The 20,125-nt window shown below is 39.4% G+C and overlaps 1 protein-coding gene across 1 annotated transcript; it reads right to left on the bottom strand.

Moving 5' to 3' along the window:
* Positions 1-394: 394 nt before the first annotated feature.
* On the bottom strand, positions 395-19,101 carry LOC140171331 (hematopoietic prostaglandin D synthase-like). Its single transcript, XM_072194572.1, has 6 exons — positions 18,946-19,101; positions 17,744-18,054; positions 17,200-17,292; positions 3,642-3,757; positions 3,039-3,134; positions 395-1,461 (listed from the first exon to the last, which is right to left on the bottom strand). The coding sequence occupies exons 2-6, from the start codon at positions 17,880-17,882 to the stop codon at positions 1,294-1,296; spliced, it is 612 nt and encodes a 203-aa protein (XP_072050673.1). The 5' UTR covers positions 17,883-18,054; positions 18,946-19,101; the 3' UTR covers positions 395-1,293.
* Positions 19,102-20,125: the final 1,024 nt, after the last annotated feature.

The raw sequence follows: 20,125 nt of genomic DNA, 5'->3' as shown, positions 1-20,125 counted from the left end.
GTATTTATTGTGGGACATTAGAGCACATCAGACATATCGAATTGCATTCTGAATACGACGAATTTTGATTTTTTGAAATTCGCAATGTAATACACATTTTTATGGCAAATCATTCAAAATTGATATTTAACAGGACTTGAAGTAAACTTTATAAACCTGATGGTTTATACTTAACGATATATGTAGGTGGGATGAAAAGCCGACGATCAATTGAAAATTTTGACCTTTCATATTGAAGATATGGATTTTTTCCCAAAACACCAAAAAAAAAATAGGTCTTTTGGGGAAAAATCTTCAATATAAAAGGTCAAAATTTTCAATTGATCGTCGGCTTTTCCTCCCAGCTACATACACTTTAAAATATATCATTAGATTTATAAAATTTATTTCGAGGACTGTTATATATCAAACATTTGAAAAATATCAAATTTTAATAATTTGTCATAAAATTTGTATTATATCGTGAATTTCAAAAAATGTAAATTATTTGATATCAGAAAGACATGCTTCGTATTCAGAATGCAATTCGATACGTCTGAGGTGCTCTCATGTCCCACAAAAATACTGTCGAAACGCCATAAACGCTCATTCTAGATCCCTTAACGATATATAGTAGGTTTCCTATTTGATGACATCAGTGTTTTAAAATTATCTTACTTAATGCCATATACGACTTTGGTCTAATTTTTAGTTTTTTATTCTTTGCAAAAATATTAAATAATATTAATAACAACTGCCGGCCAGGAAGAAAAAGGGTTCTGTCCATTATAACTATGAGGTAAAATTAAAGAAAACACACTGGGATATTGGAGGAGAACACACTTACTCTATTGGCTGTGGTATTTTGAGGAATGGGACATTAATTCAAAATTGCTTTGTTCTCCTCCAAACACAACAAATTTGGCTAATTCCAATTAAATTAAGTGCCAGATTGGACATGTGTATACAAATCAGGTTTTAAAACATTACCAAATTGATTACAAAAAGATCGTACCGTACATAATATTAGTTGACACACCTGAATAGTTCTCCGATAAAATCCATTTTCAAGACGAAACTGCACTATGATTTACAAAACCGACAGAACAGGTATTGATGCAATCAAATGATGTTCTTCTGTTTCTGATTTGTTTGTCTAAAAATGTAATGTTCAGAAGGGTTCATCCCTTTGGTGCATGCAAAACATTAGGCTTGAAATGTGTGTAAAGAACAAAAAATGGGTCATTTTGTCGAAAAGTGAAGGGGGACACGACAACACCGTCTCCCGGATTGATGCGCATGATGCAAAGTATCCTAGTTTGGCGTTTCTGGTCTTTTAGCTAGCCAAGCAGCAATCTTGGGTTCTTTAGCCACTTTGTCGTTAATAGACTTCAGTTTGGGATAGTTATCAAGGGTAAGGCCTGTGACAATGCTAAGGACGACTTCCATGGTTCTGAAGAAGGCAATGTCCGCCGCTGTGATCTGCAGTAAAATAGAATAGTGACCACTATGTGAGACAAAAAAAAAAAGAACTGTTTAAAAATGGCATGTTTTTCCTATACGTTAAATTAATTATATAATCATACTTATGCTGATCTGTATTATACCATTCCTATAATTGATACTTTCCTACCGTTGATGGGGTGAACGTATCATTATATTATAAAATAACAAAAGCGAGGACAAGAAGATTATCACGTGATTATAAAATAAAGAAAGTGATGACAGGAAGGGCGTAATATCAATGTTCACCTCATCATCGGCATGAAAATATTATGGTTTGGGCCGTATAAAATTAATGTTTTGGTTCTCGTCCCCTCCCTCCTAAATTTCTGGGATTTTTCAATTTTCATTTATTTATTTAATTTTTTTAATAGATTTTTCAATTGTTTTAGACTTTGGAATGATTTATGCGTCATACATGCAAATCAGTTTATAAGAGAACAATGATTACTTCGCCTTCAGAATCTCACATTTAATTTTTAAAAAGGGCTCCATTCCTCGACCACTGTTGGAAACGACTGAAACTATACTAAAGCCAAGAATTTTCTGCTTTACAAATGCTAAATTCCGCTTTTCTCCGCTTTGTAATTTTAGCACATTTCTGACATAATAAAATTTCACAAGAATCTTGTGACGATCATTGCGATTTGCAAAGTTGGGATGGGTAATTGGGTATCATGGCTGCAATGGGGCGTTGTACGGTAAATCTATGACGGATTTTACTTTATTTTGATGAATTTTGAAGACCCATTTCATTTAGTATTTTATTTATTTCTTTTCAATTGTATTTTTTTCCTTTTTCCAGGTCATTTTTGCTTATTTTTTTATTTTTTTCTCAGAAATGCGTTTTCCGCTTTATCTCCGAATTCCGCGATTTTCGCGGAATTTCCGCAACGCGGAAAATTCTTGGCTTTAAACTATACTGACAGTTAATGCTCATTTTACATTGCAAAGATAACCTCCACCCCTCATCAATTCATGTAAATCCTCTGGACGAGAAACAAAACATTAATATATATTATATACGGCCTTATACAAGAAATAGGCTACATGATTTGTTATTGATAAGATCCATCAGGATCGTTCAATTTGTTCTCATCTGGTAACAGATCCAAAAGAAACGAGGTACTCACTCGAGATATTTCAGTTCCAATCAGGAACCTTGTTCACTCTGCAAGAGGGGCATACAAAATGGATAGAATCTATGACAAGATAATCTCAAAACGGCAACCTACAAAAGTGGCCACGTCATCACAGCCACCTAGGACTGCCTACATCTAGGAACACCACTTACAGTCATTGCAGAGTGAACAAGGTTCCTGATTAGAACTGAAATATTTCGAGTGAGTACTTCATTTCCTTTGGGTCTGTTACCAGAATTAATTTAATTAATACATAATTTGGTAAAATGATTTGGACGCTATACTTTCTCCATGTTTGCGTTTATAGCACAGTCCACGTGACAACAAATTTTCACATTTCGAACCTTTTTGATATCACAATATTTATTTAGTAGGCTTCCCTATTGAGCATTAGTAAGTCTGGCTGGGCCTTACCGAATCTCCTACGAACACATCACCACCAGCGAGCTTCTCGAGAAGGCTAAGCACTACCGGTATATCCTCTGCTGCAGCTTTCTTCTGCAGTTCAGCCTGTAAACAAAAATGATGTAAAAATTAGTAATTTGCTTAACCAGAACACCCTTAAATTCGTAAAAATTAATGGGTAGGCCCTAATGTGAGACCAGATTCGATGAAATCGGACCATTTTTAAAATTTGACCTCTAGTCTATGTAGGCAATTTTGGACATATATTTATGACCTATTCGACGTTATAGCCAGCTTTAAGCACCGTAGAACAATATGACAATTGACTTTTTTTTAATTCCTAGCGATGAGAGGAACGATACGTCGGACGGGGGTTTGGTCCCATGATGTTGGCCCCATGGTGATCTTCGATCCCTCACCGGAATCATAGAACGCATATAGAAAAATCGAAACAATTCTAGTTTTTATTATTTGAGGTGTAAGGATGCAAAAAATGGGAAAAACAACAACATTGGTTTCCCTATGTAGCAATATCATAATCCCAAACACATAGCGCCATGTACTATTGTTATGATTGTAGATAGCACAAGTTAATTACACAAGAAAACGTACCTTCTTAGCCTCATCATTTTCGTAAAAGATTTTTGTCAAGACCTGCAAGATGTCATTCATCGTTTCCACAACACCATCAATCTGAAGGGCTTCAACATTATCCTTGCCGTACAATTCTATTGATGAAATATTTGCAAGTAATTATTATGAACAAACTTATGGTCTATTATCATGATTATTATGTCAGAGTGTCAGACCCCAAGAATTACTGTGGCATAACTAGCATAACTAGAAAGTGTGTCTTTTGGTGACACAAGGAGTGTCTTGAAAGTGAAAACACAAAAATATCTGGTTTTGATAGCCATCTATAACAACAACAACTCTTGAGATCCTTGAATCGATCGACAGCTTCATCCCCCACATATCTTCATCAACTAGAGCGATAACCGCACCATAGCTGAACCATGTGGCTTCGGCAGTATATTGTGGTAGGCCTATACTACTGTCATCCGGAGTCTGTAATGGACATAATCTCGAAATGCTACAAAGGTATGACTGCCCGAGTGGTGTTAATGAAAGAGGAAAAGTAAAGCAAACTAGAGCAACTGTGCCCTTTGCAAGGGCACGAGGTAAGTTAGGCGGATGACTGTGACGATCTGATCAAGCAGCAATACTGTGCAGGATAGTATTAATTTTAATAAGACTGTTTTATATACCTTGATCGTGAGAAGCTGGCATTTTGAAAACTTGACTTTTGACCTCTGTATGACCCCCTTAATGACCTTAAATGAATTTTAAAATATTTAAAACATGTTAAGAATGTCATAAGGATCATTGCATTTAAATTTTAGCTCACTTGAAGCATTTTGAAAACTTGACCTTTGACCCCTTTATTGCCCCTTAATGACCTTAAATGAATTTCAAAATATTTTCAACATGTTTAGAATGTCATAAGGATCATTGCGTTTAAATTTCAGCTCAATCGGAGCATTTTGGAAAACTTGACCTTTGACCCCTTTATGACCCCTTAATGACCTTAAATGAATCTGAAAATATTTTTTAAATGTTTAGAATGTCATAAGGATCATTGCATTTAAATTTCAGCTCAATTGGAGCATTTTGAGAACCTTGACCTTTGACCCCTTTATGACCCCTTAATGACCTTAAATAAATTTTTAAATGTTTGAAGCATGTTTAGAATGTCACAAGAATCATTGCATTTAAATTTAAGCTCAATCGGAGCATTTTCAGTTAAAAATGACCTTGTTTGACCCCTGTGACCCCTGGATGACCTCCGACGTTTGGAAATATTGTTATTATATTCTTTATGTTTTTCTCTTTCATATGACACCACTCATGGGGTCATACCTTCGTGGCATTTAGAGATATGTCCATTTCAGACCAAATGGTTAGTCGGTTAGTAAGCTAGTAAGCTAGTAACTTAGTAAGCTAGTAAGTAACATTCACTCTTATAGGCTGATACCATTTCATGGTTCAGTAAAAATGAGATTTCTGTGTTAGAAGAAAGCTTATAGTTTTCTCATTACCCTAGTGCAATCATAGACCAAATGGTCTATGGTGAACTGAAACACCCAAGATATGTTTTGCTTAGATGGTGTGACCAAAAACGTGGCGCTTTGTGGTAACCACACCGGAAGTATGGGCACTATCCTATCTGGGGCATTGTTTAATATAAGCCTATCAATACCGATGGGGCAATACAACACATAATTTGAAAACGCACTCTTTTAATATTGTATAGTCGGCCTCAATGTAAGATAGAAAACATTACGATAAGGATAATTCACTGAGCAGAGTGCATTAGACAAGATAATCGCACGAGACCGTAGAGTTATTGCATTTAGCTCGAGAGCCGTTAGGCTCGAGAGCTAAATTTAGTCTAAAAAATAATTAAAACATGTATTAAAAACACTGGTCAATAACCTGTCTCCACTATCTGTTTATTTTCTCGTCATAGTCAGTTTGATGGCTGCTTATATAACTGTTAATAATGGTGTTACATTGAGCGTGTTTAGAGTGGTTGTATACGGAAAGATTATCCTTATCATTGCAATTGATTCCGCAGTACAATCAATAGTTGTTTATACCATGCACTTCTGATGTGCTTTTACGTGTCTTTATTTTGCATAACAAGGAAAATTGCCATAATAGTCACGGGTTCATATCATCTGGATCTGGAAAATACTCCCAACGCTTCCTGATTGAAGCCAGACAAGAGGGATGGGTGTGCGCATGTGCTATTTAATCTTGTTGGTTGCTTGATGCAGTAGACGGTGAGATGTAGTTTGTCACTGCTGACTTGAAAAGTAGTGTGTCGTTGATATTGACGATGTGTTCGGGGAGTGAGTTCCAGTCATTTATGGTGTGTGGAAAATATGATTGAAGATAGTAGTCACTTCTGCCGGTTGGTTTGATGTAACTGTGTGTATGATTTAAACGGCTTGATGAACGGCGTGATGAGGCCGGTTGTAGGAACGATCCTGCCGGGATGGCTACCGGACCCTGACGAATCTTCTGGAGCATAGTTAGTCTTGCTATCTTCCTTCGGTCTTGTAGTGGATCCCATCCCAAGTTGGAGAGCATTGATGTTACGCTGCTGGTCTTTCTATAGTCCTTGTAGACAAAACGGGCGCCTCTGCGCTGTATGGATTCAATTTTATCCACTAGGTCTCCAACATGGGGGTCCCACGCCGTCGAACAATACTCGAGGTGGGGACGTACAAGGGCCTTGAAGGCTGAAGCTTTCAAGTCACGGGTACAGGAATGTAGATTGCGTCTGATGCATGAAACCCAAAACCTTGTTGGCCTTGGCAGTGGTTTTATTGATATGATTGGTCCATCTAAGATCGTGGGAAAGCTCTACCCCTAGGTACGTGTGAGAGTTGGTCTCTTGGAGTGTTCTGTTACTAAGTTTGTATTTATGTTGTTTGGGTGTTTTGGAACGAGTGACTTTGAGAGTGAAACATTTGTCAGTGTTGAATGTCATTTGCCAGTTGTCTTGCCATTTGGTGAGTGTGTCAAGGTCGTGTTGTAAGGTCTGTGCATCGGGGTCATTTTTGATGGTGTGGTACATGACGCAGTCATCTGCGAACAGTCTGACTGTGGATGAGATGCCGTGAGGGAGGTCGTTGATGTAGAGCAAAAAGAGGAGTGGGCCTAAAACTGTGCCCTGTGGCACGCCCGAACGAACATTGGTCCAGGAAGTTTGAAATCCATGTATGTAAGTTGCCAGTGATGCCGTATTTGTCAAGTTTGTATAAGAGTCTGTTGTGGGGTACCGTGTCAAAAGCTTTACTAAAGTCCATTATTATGATGTCAGTCTGTGTGTTGTTGTCAAGTGAGCGTAATAGGTCGTGTGTGGTGAGGAGCAGTTGAGATTCACATGAGTGTTTTGTACGAAAGCCGTGTTGTTTGTCTGTGAGTATGTTGCGTCGGTCAAGATGTCTCATGATGTTGCTGTGTATGATGTGTTCCATGATTTTGGAGCAAATGGAGGTCAGGGATACGGGTCTATAATTGCCAGGGGTGGTCTTGTCGCCTTTCTTATATATGGGGGAAATATTCGCGGTCAACCAGTCGTCAGGTACAAGTCCGGTGGAGATGGATTTATTGAAGATGAGAGCGAGGGAAGGAGCTATTTCGTCGGCTGCGAGTCTGAGAAGTCTACCTGGGATTCCGTCCGGTCCAGTAGCTTTGTTAGGCTGAAGATCTTTCAGGAGTTTTGCAACTCCCTGAGGCGTGATGTTGAAGCCTGGCATACCTGGATATGATGATGCATCAGGGTCATCGATCTTGGAAAAAACCGACTCAAACTGCCTGTTTAGGACGTTAGCCTTGGTGGTACTATCTGAAAAGAGCTTCCCGTTCTCTCTGAGGCTTTTGATGCCACAAGTGTCATTCTTCAGCCGTTTGATAAAACCCCAGAACTGCTTTGGAGATTCGAGGCAGGTGTTGCGGACGTAACTCCAATAAGCCCTTTTGGTGTCTTTCTGGACTTCCTTCCTGACTGTTCTAAACTTCTCCCAGTCGGAGTCTTTGTTGGAATCTCTAGCCCGGTTATACGCGCGTTGTTTGCAGCGTAAGCCACTCCTAACAGTGGAGTTTATCCATGGTGTTTGGTCTCTCTTCTTGATGATCTTGGTTGGAATATGATCGTCCATCGCTTTAAAGACACCATCTTTGAATTCGTTCCATAGGCTGGTGGATGTAGTCTCAGAGTTGTCACGGTTGGTCATAGTCTCAGTCAGGTTCCTAAGGTCTTGCTTGATGCTTTCGTTGTTGGCTTTGTGGAATTGGTAGATCTTTCTTGGTGGAGGTCTGTTAACTTTTGGTTTGGTGCTGAGGTCGATCATTGGTATGCCGTCATGGTCGCTGATTCCAGGCGTCATTGTAACTTTGTTAACAAGAGTGGGGTGGGTGGTAAGGAAAAGGTCCAGTATGTTGCGTCCTCTAGTGGGTTCAGTAACTAGTTGCTCCAACGAGTGGTCCTGGATGATCTCTATGAACCTTCTGGAGACATTTGGGTACTTAGCTCCTTTTTTCAAGGAAAGAGTATCCCAAAGGATGTCAGGAAAATTAAAGTCTCCAGCTAAGCAGACAACAGTTCCTTTGTCCAACTTCATGCGAGATAATGACAACTCCAGCTGGTCTATGAACCTTGTATGAGGCGTACTTGGAGGCTGATAAAAAGCCCCAAGGAGGATGTTCTTACACTTAGCAAGCTAAACGCTCACCCAGATGGATTCACAATCGCTATCAAGGTCTGTCACCTGAGTGCCAATGAGGTCACTTCTGAGGGCGATGAATACTCCTCCACGACCATCCTTTGTATTACGATCATGCGGAAGGCTGTGAAGTTGGATGGAAAGACTTTGCTGGTGGCTTGCTGTTTAGCGACGACTCGGACCCGATGACGACATGGGGTTTGTGGGTGTCAATGCATGTGGCTAAAGACTCTTTTTTGGCTTTAGCACTCTGGCAGTTTACAACCAATACTCTAAGTGAGCCAAAATGTTTGTTTGTTTTGTTGGGTTTGCGTCTACATGTATTTTGAACGGGTGAAGATGTTTGTGTAGGCTGAAACTCATCTGGTCCCTGAACTGAACCAATACTGCTAAAGCTGTTTGACAGCTCAATGGGACTACTAGCGGATAAGCTGTAGGACGAGTAATTGGGATTACCACATGAGTGGCAAATCCACACAAAGCAGGAATGGTCAACCTCTTGATAAATCAAAGTTCCCATGTTCATGCAATCGGCATGATACCATCCATTACAAGTATAACACTGGACGCCTCTCTGGCCCCACTTGCAAGCTAATTGACACAACTGACATGGGTACTTGGGCTTAAAGGGCCCGGGGTTGACCTCGGTATCGTGAGCATCAACAATAAGCAGAATGCACAGATAGGACAAGCTGAGTTTCGCTCTACTGTCAATGTTTGTAACATTTGTCTTACGTGTGTTGGAGTGTATCATGCGTGAGCCAGTGAGGTTACTCTGTTTCACTAATAATAAGGACGTTGAACTCTCTTGGAGTGAAACTGAGTGCCATGACTGGTGATACGCAAACTGAGCATAGTGATCAATGAATGTACCTAATGCAATACCAAAGAGGGTAATTGAGCCTCTGAAAGGCCCAGAAAGCCATGAAGGCTGGACATCAATATCTAAATCACTGCTGTAACCAACGGGGTAACCAACAGGTTCTGGTAGGTCATAGACACCTAAGCCCTGTTTATTAGTACCAAGCAAAAGTATTTTGATGATTAAATACAAGGTAGCTAGCAGCATTGAGAATTGCATGATGACGGGTAGTCAGTGTAAATGGTAGAAAACAGGTAGCTAACATCGGTGGGGACAGGTAAGCCAACCCAGCAGTATTAGTTCGCTACAAACCGACCTGCATCAAAGCTTTCACACTGCATCGTCGATCCTATGGGTGACGCCATTTTCAAAAATCAACACAAGTAGCAAAAGTTAAACAAGTTCACACACTACTTACAAACCGTGTTTTATCAAAATACACGGTTCAAGATGAATAAAAACACTGGAACAATCACTTAGTTGATGGAAAACTGAGCGATGACGAACACAAGTGGGGGATATTTTTAGAAGAAAAATCCTCGACACACGGAGACAACCACTCTCCTCGAGCATGCGCACACCCCGGGGGGCACTCAACTTTGGAGGTGACGCGTATGTAGGGCTGTTAAGACCCCCTTTTTCAGCATCGCTGTCACCCAAAGACCCCATATTTTTTACGAACACATGCTCTGTCGGTGCTCTGTCACCCGAAGACCCCTATTTTTCCATTTGATCTGTCACCCAAAGACCCTTACAAGTTCAATTTGAACAGCAACTTTCATTCATCACTGATTTTGTTACCTATTTTGAAAAAACAATGAAATTTGAAGCCATTTCGTACTAGAAATTCGATTTTCGAGGTTTTTGTGGCGCTGTTTCGGCTCTCACCCAAAAATTTCAATTAAAAAAGTTCATGTTCTCACCCAATGACCCCATATTTTTTACATTTTGCTCTCACCGAATGCCAAAAATCATGCTCTCACCCAATGACCCCATACTTTTTACATTTTGCTCTCACCGAATGCCCCTTAGTGCGAAAGTGCCAGCCCTACACCTATATCCATTTCATATTGAAGTGCCCCCTGGGCGCACACCTCAAATAGTCAACCGATCATTGCTGTGTTGCACCTGAAGATAGCTAGACCTGTGTTGTGTTCTGCATATTACTACACACGATTTAACCGGAAGATTTTATTGGAGACGAAGGTTGTCCTATCTTCATGATGATTTGTTTTATTCGCCATATACGAAAATTATCGAAAATACTCAGAAGTAAGGATGCAAGCATTGAAACTCTTCTCCGTGAATCGAGTGTTCGGTTTAGGATCAACCATGGTATTATGGAAATTATTTGTTAGCTTCGTTGAAATGCATCTCGTAATCATAGTAATTTGGATAATTGCAATTATTCGATGGAATCATTCAAAGGATATATTGTTGATTCACGGGCTTTGTTTTGAAGATATCATCCGAAAAGGGAAAAGGACCTAAAACATGATTCTATATTTAGCCGAACAAAGGTAAGCATAATTATGTCCCATTTTAAATGTGTAAACAGAGGAAGAATTCGTTTTTATTTAACTTCAGCTAGACGTTCGCTTTTCTTATCTCTTTCCTTGTTGGAAAGGTATAACGTTGACGAGATAGGAACATGTACCGAACATCCGGGACCTACTCTGCCGTGTTTGGCTGAGTAACGGTACATGAACACGGTCTTTTGTGCCTATGTAAATTAGTCATTGTGTAAAGCTGTGTTTATACCATAGGTTACTCATTATCAGACTGAATCATTGTCGTTAACTGCACAAATTATGTGTGCAATTCTAGAGAACGTTGACCGACAGAGGGTGTCAATATAGGCCTACGTGTCGCTTTTGAAAAACAGCGATTCATGCGCATGCTCAGCAGGCAAATACGACGGCGATTTAGTACACTGATCATGCGTGCGATTCAGATTTCTGCCAAAGCGATTGAGTATAAATGCATCTTTAGAAATGACTGACGATTGTGTGTTCTCAAGTGGATTTTATCATGTTAATTAGTGACCTGACACACATTTGTATTGGTTCGATCAAGCATTGATTTTTTGTACTGGATCGTTCAAGCATCTCCAACAAATTTTTCAATGTAAGTGCCTCTGGCCCTAGTGGAAGTAAAAACGGATACTATGGCCAGAGTTCTAGGGCTAACTTCAACGGCAAAAACAAACAAACAAAAAGAAACCACAACAAAACTCCGCCGCCTTCGACGCGGAAAAAAGCCCCAACCTCAACTTCTCTGTACGAATCCACACTTAACTGTAGATTCGTGCAGAAAAGTGTTGATTCGTAGAAAATAATCTACAGTTTATTGAATAGACTGACGTCACAGCAATGGTTTAAATAAATCCCGAGTATCTTTTACTTTATAATTTTGTATCTGAAGGTTATTGACGTCATACTTCCATAATATGTATGTTTACTTCGAGTGATGTATTCATCTGTTGTTGGCAATTGATTTTCGTCAAGTACTCAGTACTAGATTAAAGTTTAATCTATTGTTTATTATCTATTGTTGTTCTGTGTATTATATTTTACTTATCAATCTCTTGGTGTTTCTAGAGGTTTGCTTGAGGTTATAAAAGGGCAGCGTGCACGTATTATCTAGATTCTTTTGTTTAGCGTGCAGTTTAGCGTGCACGTTATCTAAATTCTTTTGTTTAGCGTGCAGGTTTATATAATTGTGCACGCTGACTTCAGATAACCTCGCTGACTTCAGATAACCTCGCTGAAGAGTGATTCGTAAAATATAATGCACTGGACAAAATGGATAATAAACAATGGAGTGATGCACTAGAAGTGTATATGAAAATATTGGACCACGCCCATTTAAAGGAACTTGTTGTAAAAGAGGTAGTTGGGTGATATGGTTTGATAGGTTCTTTTTGGTGACGAAATGTGTTTTAGTGACAAATTGTTAATTAATCATTAATTCGAATCACATTTTTCTTGAATAGAACAATACATTGCATGTAATGGACCAATGGGGAATCGCATATCCTCTCTGGACCGCTATAAACATGAATGGTGATAGACTCAGAGTCAGATTATGTAATTCTCTAGTAAATTATATACAAACATTTACAAAAGTGATGTGATCAAGCAAAATCAGTCGGAAGTCGGATATACTGATTTTGAGATATAGCCATACGAATGAAATGTTTCCTCTTGTATCCTATTGTTTTGGAAACTCTCTTACTGCCCATATCTTTTGAACTGGTTGCCCAAATTCAACGTGGTTTTCTGCAAAATACAGCTTTGTAAATGCTGCTTACAATCCTAGAAACTGAAAATTGAATATGTACTAGGCCTACTTCAGACTGATTTTGCTTGATCATACTGCAAATGTTGTTTGTACTGATAAAACCATTACAAATAATGCGTTTAATAATAATTGATGGCTACATCACATTAGGGTCTTCAGAATCGGCCGCGGACAAAAAATATCTGTAAAATGCCCAAGGTCGCTTTAAAATGGTTGAAAAGGCGGAAAATACCCTTAAACCACATTCTTCTCAGAACTGTCGACAAATAAAATAAAACCTAAACGTTTGTCTTTGAGGAAGCGTTAGTCTTTGCACAGATTTTTGGGTTTTGTTTCGTGCTGTAGTCGCGGGTGGACGTGTTTCATTTGAGCTCCCGGTTGAGCTGCAATATTTTTATCATATTTTAAATTTTTAGCGTCAATATTGACTTTTAATCGACGGCATATCGTCTTTTAACCTTATGAGTTTCTTCTGAATTAAAATTTTGGTGTTTTTGGTATTTGTGAATGGTGAACTTTGTGAACTTTGTGCAATAACTCATCTCATCATACGGGAGTGTACTGGGACATCGGCCATTTTACACAGTGCAATACATCGTCAGGGGTGCGGAATTCTTCGACTTTGGCGGGAATATCGGCCATCTTTGTCAGTGTAAATTACAACTTGCCTGTTGAAATACTACCAAACCATGTATCAACGGAAAAAATCTTTTCTTGATACCTTCCATCGTACGCTACTGGTGCTTGCTACCTACCACCTTGCAAGAAGGGTTTTGTATTTTCCATCTACTACTCGTTTTTCATACGATTTCCAGAACCAATCATCATGGCTTCCGGTAAGGTTTTTAGGTTTTGAAACCATTTTGGCAGTGAGCGTTGACGAACTTTTCCAAGTTGATGAAGGAATTTATTCAGTTTCATGTAAACTCCAACCCCACATTCATCAAGATAAACAAGACTTTAGCTCATTTGGGGTGAATTATTTGAAGTGTCCTGTTTGGAAATCTAGATTTTTGGACTTGAAAAACTTTGCTTTAGATAAAATTGGATCTAACTCAGGTGTAATCCCGAGGAAGTACATCACTAAACCAATTGTGTTCAACTTAATCATCCTAAGCGGGGATGTGGAAATAAATCCTGGGCCTGTCAACAACAGCGTGGTTGATTCTTGTACGGATTGTGGCAGGTTATTTCGTGTTAATGCCAGGAAACTACTTTGTTCGGATTGTGGGGCGTGGCTACATTTCAAGTGTGCAGGGGTCACAGAAAGTGCTTTTAGGAAACTGAAAAAGGATGGTGGTGACTATTACTGTACAAATTGTAGTGCTCCTTGTGCAGATTGTATGGAACCAGTATTAAACGTGCATAGCGGCATCCAGTGCGATGGCTGCGATTTCTGGTTTCATGCACAGTGTGTCGATGTGGGGGAAGACAGCTATACTAGTCTTACGTCATCCAATCATCAGTGGCATTGTCCACAATGTCAAGATAAGGACGACGGTGATACTACATCATCTGAGACTCCAGAATCTGATGATGAGGGGGAGACCAACCCAGAGGTAACATTACCGACTCAAGATAACAAGACTAAGGACAAACCTAAGTTAAGCGCGGGCCAGAAAAACAAACTCAGAATTCTGCTTGTTAACTTCCAGAGTGTGAAGCAGAAAGCAGCCGACGTGGCTGCATTGATTGAAGACTACCAACCGGATTTAATTTGTGGGACAGAAACATGGCTTAATGAAGAGATCAGCAGTAGTGAGATATTTCCTGATTCGTACGTGATATTCAGAAATGATCGCACAGAGAAAGGCGGCGGCGGTGTTCTGCATGCTATCAAAAAGAACTTAGTTTCCAGTCAAATTCAAGACTCAGCTGACTGTGAACTGGTGTGGTCAGAAATACAGGTTAAAGGAAGGAAACCGCTTATTGTTGGTACTTTTTACCGTACGCAAGACGACGACAAGGGTCATCATGTCGATGAACTTTCTTCTGCGATTAATAGACTGGGTGACAAGATAAATACTCATCACATCATGGTGAATGGGGATTTCAATCTTCCAAACATAAAATGGGCTAACAACTCCACATTTTGTAAAAGTGGCTACAGCAAAATTGCTGCAGATAAATTGGTCATGTTTTCGGAGGACCATGGCTTCGCTCAACTGGTTACTGAACCAAATCGCATCAAGGGGGAAGCGAAAAACATTTTGGACTTAGTTTTTACAAATAACGCCCCATCAGTGTATAAAACAATAGTGGTCGATGGTGTGGCTGATCATTTCAACGTACTGGTAGAAGTGAATGTAACTCCAACTAGAAAAAGGAAAGTGAAAAGGAAAGTTCTTCTGCGAGACAAGGCGAACGTCGATGGTATCACAAAAAGTCTCCGAGACTTCCTTCCACACTTCAGTTTAGAAACAGCTGGACAGGATGTTGAATGTAAATGGAATAAATTTCACCAGAAAGTTCACCAGATCATTGATGAATTTGTACCACACAAGATAACATCTTCGCGTTATAATCTACCGTGGTTTGGGAGACCACTTAGGCGCCTCTGTCGTAAAAAGCAGAGACTGTACAACATTGCCAAGGCTTCCCAAAGGAAAGGAGATTGGGACCATTACAACAAGTTTAGGAAACATGTGCAGCGTAAACTCCGTTCTGCAAGAACTCGCTACATCAGTGATACCTTAGGAGAAGCATTCAAGGATAACCCCAAAGTCTTCTGGAGTTATATCAAAAATCTTAGAAAAGAAGACAACGGAGTTGCAGACCTGCTCCATGAAGATGAGCTGATTGGTGACAGCGGTGCTAAAGCTGAGATCCTGAATCAACAGTTTGCAAGTGTTTTCACAGTAGAGGATGCTGGTGATTTACCTGACCTCGGAGTGAGTAAGTCTCGGAAGATCTCACCACTTGTTATTTCAAACGCTGGTGTTCTGAAACAACTTAAGGACTTAAATGCTTCGAAGGCGCAAGGACCGGATGAGATACCGCCATGGTTTCTTAAGCTGGTGCCAGAAGACATCTCCCCATATCTCACAGACATATTCCAAACTTCGATTGACACAGGCAAAGTACCAACCATGTGGAAGGAGGCAAACATTACACCAGTCTTCAAAAAAGGCAGTAGAACTGAAGCTTCTAACTATAGGCCAGTTTCCTTAACTGTAGTCATCTGCAAGATCCTGGAACATATCGTCTCAAGTCACATCATGCGGCATGCTGAAGCCAACGGCATCTTGAATGACAACCAACATGGTTTCAGACCACGTAGATCTACTGAGACACAACTTATCCTGACTGTTGATGAAATTGCCAAAGAACTTGAAAAAGGCAAGCTGGTTGACATGGCCATATTAGATTTCCAGATGGCCTTTGACAAAGTCCCACACAAACGTCGTATCCACAAACTGTGTCACTACGGGATGTCAGGTCAGATCGCTAATTGGATCCAGGACTTTCTCACCGGCAGATCCCAGAGGGTGATGGTTGATGGAAAATTCTCCAAAAAGGCCCCGGTGTTGTCTGGTGTTCCACAAGGTACAGTGTTCGGACCTATTGGCTTCCTTTTCTACATCAACGACTTGGCAGAAAATATTACATCAAGTGTAAGACTTTTTGCAGATGACTGTCTTGTGTACACAACAGCAATCCAGGATAGCATCTCCGCAACACTGCAGAAAGACCTAGTTAATCTGGAGAAGTGGCAAGATGATTGGTTAATGTCCTTCAATCCCAGTAAATGTGTCACCATGACAATAGGAGTGAGAAATCCACCGAAACATGTCTACAGTTTCTGCGGCCAACAGTTGGAGACAGTTGAATCTCATCCGTACCTGGGAGTGTGCTTCAACAACACATTGACATGGAGTGACCATATTACAAAAGTTTGCAAAAAGGCTCAACGAGTTCTCGGTTTATTGCGTCGAAACCTATGGGGCTGTGAGGAGAAAATTAAATCAGCTGCATATACAACCCTCGTTAGACCTTTGTTAGAGTATGCCGCCACAGCATGGGATTCGTCACACCAGACAAACAACAGCAGGCTAGAGAGAGTCCAGAGGCAAGCTGCAAGATTTTGTAAAAGAGAGTACGGCAGAGAAAAAGGCACCGTCACCAGGATATTGAAAGAATTGGGATGGGAGACACTAGAAGCCAGGAGAAAAACAAAGAAAGTCATCATGATGTACAAGATTGAAAATGGGTTGGTGGAAATATCACCGGAGAATCACCTGGTGCACCAGTCTGATAAAGGAACCAGAGGCCACAAACAGAAGTTCATCCAGATCAGCTATAACAAAGATAGATATGGGGACACATTTTTTCTCTCCACCATTCCGTTGTGGAATAATCTTCCACGATCAACTGTTGAGGCCGCCACCGTAGAAGGCTTCAATGCAGCAAGGGGACTAAATTAATGAAATGAATTAGTAATGCAGCGCGTCCACCCAAGCACGCTTATCATGTATCAAAGTTGGTGATGTTACTTCTGATGAAGATTCCTACCGACAAGGATAGACGTAAGACGTAAGACGTAAGACGTAAGACAAAGTTCCTTATGCTCGGGCCCTCGGGCATAAGGAGAACGACAGATTGGTATCCCGTGATTGGTTGAAATGAAATTGTATGTTTAGCTACTACACTAAAACAAAAACGGCATTTGTATTAACAGATCTCTGAGTGTCCCTTTAATGTTACTTACTGAATTCTGTCGCTAGGTATCGGAAAATGGCACCACTCTCGGGGTACAGCTTGCCATCAATCTCAAGTACAGGAACTCTCCCAGTTGGCATGTCTACAGATTAGGATTAAAGACAATAATGAATATGTAAGACAGGGCCAGGGCAGCCAGAATGTAGACTTATTACTCCGTACGTCAATTTTCAAGATGCCGTCAGACGGCCATTTTGGATACTTGACCTTTAGCACCTGACCTTGACCTTGAATTGAAACAAAGTAACATCGGAAATGGATATACACACCCACAAACCCTTCAAAAGTGGTATTTGGCCTATAGGCCTACATAATTTTAGGGCAAGTGGTTCAAAAGATCAATTTTCAACATGGCGGCCATTTTGGATATATGCAAATTACTAGAATTGCCCAAACTTGCAATTTTGGCAAACACGCTAATATTCTTCTATGAACAGATGGGATTACAATTCAACAAAACAAAATGTCATAGGAAAGACAACTTGGACTTTGGTTCTGCAAATCAGCTGCCCGGCTACAATGATGATACTTACTCGGTTTGATTTTCTCCAAAAATTCCTCCCGATTTGCAAATCGGAAATCTTCATATTCGACATCGGCGTAGGCAAAGAGCAGTCTTGGCAGCTCAGCACGGCCCTTGGAGTTGAAGTAAATAAGCTTATATTGCGGCATTTTTATAAAGAATTGAGTATTAAAAGAAATGACAGCTAAAAAACAGTGACTTGCATATGCACGGAGATTAAAGGTGGAAAAGGTAGACTGCTGATCAAACTAAATATGCTGATGCATGCCACGTTTGTGACGCCACTAAACTGTAACCGACCACTAAACTGTAACTTATACACTTTATGCACAATCTACACAGTGCGGTTTTGGTGCGATCGACTGCATGCGGAAAGCTCCAGAGAGTACTGCAAGGAAAAATGCACTGTGTAAATAGGTCCATCGCATCATGCCGCATGGGTCATCAAAGTCAAAAATATGCCGCAGCAAAATAGGACTTGTTCTATTTTTCGTGCAGTATTCCAATTCCCCAAATGGGACAGAATCAATTGTGGCCGAAAAAACACCTGGAAAAGGAGTCACAGTACTACAGTTAAGGGATCATCAACTCATTCATAATTTGGATTTTCCATTCTCTAAATTTGTTCACTTGATTTGTTGCAAATAACCTTCTTGGATATTCAAAATCTGTGTTATTTTGAATTTTATGACGAGGAGGAAAGAGAGCAAACTATTGAAGATGTCGGAAGAAAAATTAGCACAGCCTCGCTAATGCTGTTTTACTACAGATAAATGAAAATATAGGCCTATGATAATATAGAAAAGTATTTAAAAGTGTCCCAGTTTTACATGAACAGCATTCCATGGGTCTCAGGTAATATGATAGTTATGAAATAGATGTGAGAACAGAACCAATTTAAATGAATTTAGTCAGATTTTTGTCTCTATAGCCTACTTACCCCAGACCTCAGTGATGATTTTCAAAAAGGTCAAGGCTTATATAACAGCCTGTCTATGGCAAATGTACAATTTCTGGTAGTTTGGAACAATAATTGACCAAACTCAGACTATCCCTTACCTATGTGGAAAAAGTGGGGACACTGAACTTTTGAAAGTTTGCATCGCACCAAAATGATTGCACTGTGTATATTGAACGCCCGCACCAGTCATCAATCAAAGAAAACCAGATGTTAAAATTCGCATGCGGCAGAATCGCACTGTGTAGATTGACCTTTAGTGTTAGTTTTATCAATACCGCCACACACCACCACTTATTGTGTATTATATTGTACCACATAGGGTCTTGGAAATTTATTCCACACAACTATATTCAATGGTGTAATCCAGCTATGCACAATAACAAATCTACATGCAGTACTCAGTTGTCGTGCATGTGTTCGTTAACTTCGTCCATGCGTAACAAACTACCAGCAGGGTGACGACCAGTTCAAGGGCGCATGGCATGACTTTACATTTTTCTCTGATTATTTTGAAGATAGGCCTAGTGAGCGATTTCAAAATTGAACAAAATCGCGGCGAACGGCCCTACAATAATAATAATAATAATAATAATAATAATAATAATAATAACAATAACAATAATAATAATAATAATAATAATAATAATAATAACCTATTATAATAATTAGGCCTATAATAATAAAAATAATAATAATAATAATTATTGTAATAATAATAAAATAATAATAATAATAATAATAATAATAATAATAATAATAATAATAATTTATTAATTATAATAATAACTTTTTTGACCCCCATCCAGAGAACCTGAAACTTTTGACCCCCCTTTTAAACATACAAAACTTTTTGTCCCCCTTCCAAGAGGTTAAAAAACAACTGCCTCCATCTGTGCAGTAGTAAACTCAATAAGGCCTATACATGTTAGTTAGTTAGTTAGTTAGTTAGTTAGTTAGTTAGTTAGTTAGTTAGTTAGTTAGTTAGTTAGTTAGTTAGTTAGTTAGTTAGTTAGTTAGTTAGTTAGTTAGTTAGTTAGTTAGTTAGTTAGTTATTGATTGATTGATTGATTGATTGATTGATTGATTGATTGATTGATTGATTGATTGATTGATTGATTGGATTGTCCAAAAGGCAGATTTGTAATTTACATTCTAGCTATACTGACAGTTTCAAGCCAGCAGTTTGCTGGCAATTCATCAGACTGGTGTAAAAAAGTCCACACATAATAACAAGAGAGCAAATTAATATTGATTACATATATTGATTACAAACAATAAAACTACTTGAAGAAAAGTTACACCACATTTCGCCATAATATATTCTAGAAACGCTTGCTGTTAGAATAAGATAAATTTTAATTGTAATTATTGCACAGGTCACGGCGACCCTGTGACCTTTCCGGAAAAAGCCGAGTGGCAGGTTTTTCAAAT

This window comes from Amphiura filiformis, chromosome 15, assembly GCF_039555335.1.
Source record: "Amphiura filiformis chromosome 15, Afil_fr2py, whole genome shotgun sequence".
In the NCBI taxonomy this organism is placed as follows: domain Eukaryota; kingdom Metazoa; phylum Echinodermata; class Ophiuroidea; order Amphilepidida; family Amphiuridae; genus Amphiura; species Amphiura filiformis.
The sequence above is the reverse complement of the archived record's forward strand: the minus strand, read 5'-3'. Positions and strand labels throughout refer to the sequence as shown.

Bases quoted from the DNA above. Each gene is read 5' to 3' on its own strand.
- LOC140171331 (XM_072194572.1), bottom strand. From the start codon at position 17,882: ATGCCGCAATATAAGCTTATTTACTTCAACTCCAAGGGCCGTGCTGAG. The intron at 17,293-17,743 runs GTAAGTATCATC...CCTAATCTGTAG, and splicing joins TTTGGAGAAAATCAAACCGA to ACATGCCAACTGGGAGAGTT. The intron at 3,135-3,641 runs GTACGTTTTCTT...TTTTGTTTACAG, and splicing joins AAAATGATGAGGCTAAGAAG to GCTGAACTGCAGAAGAAAGC.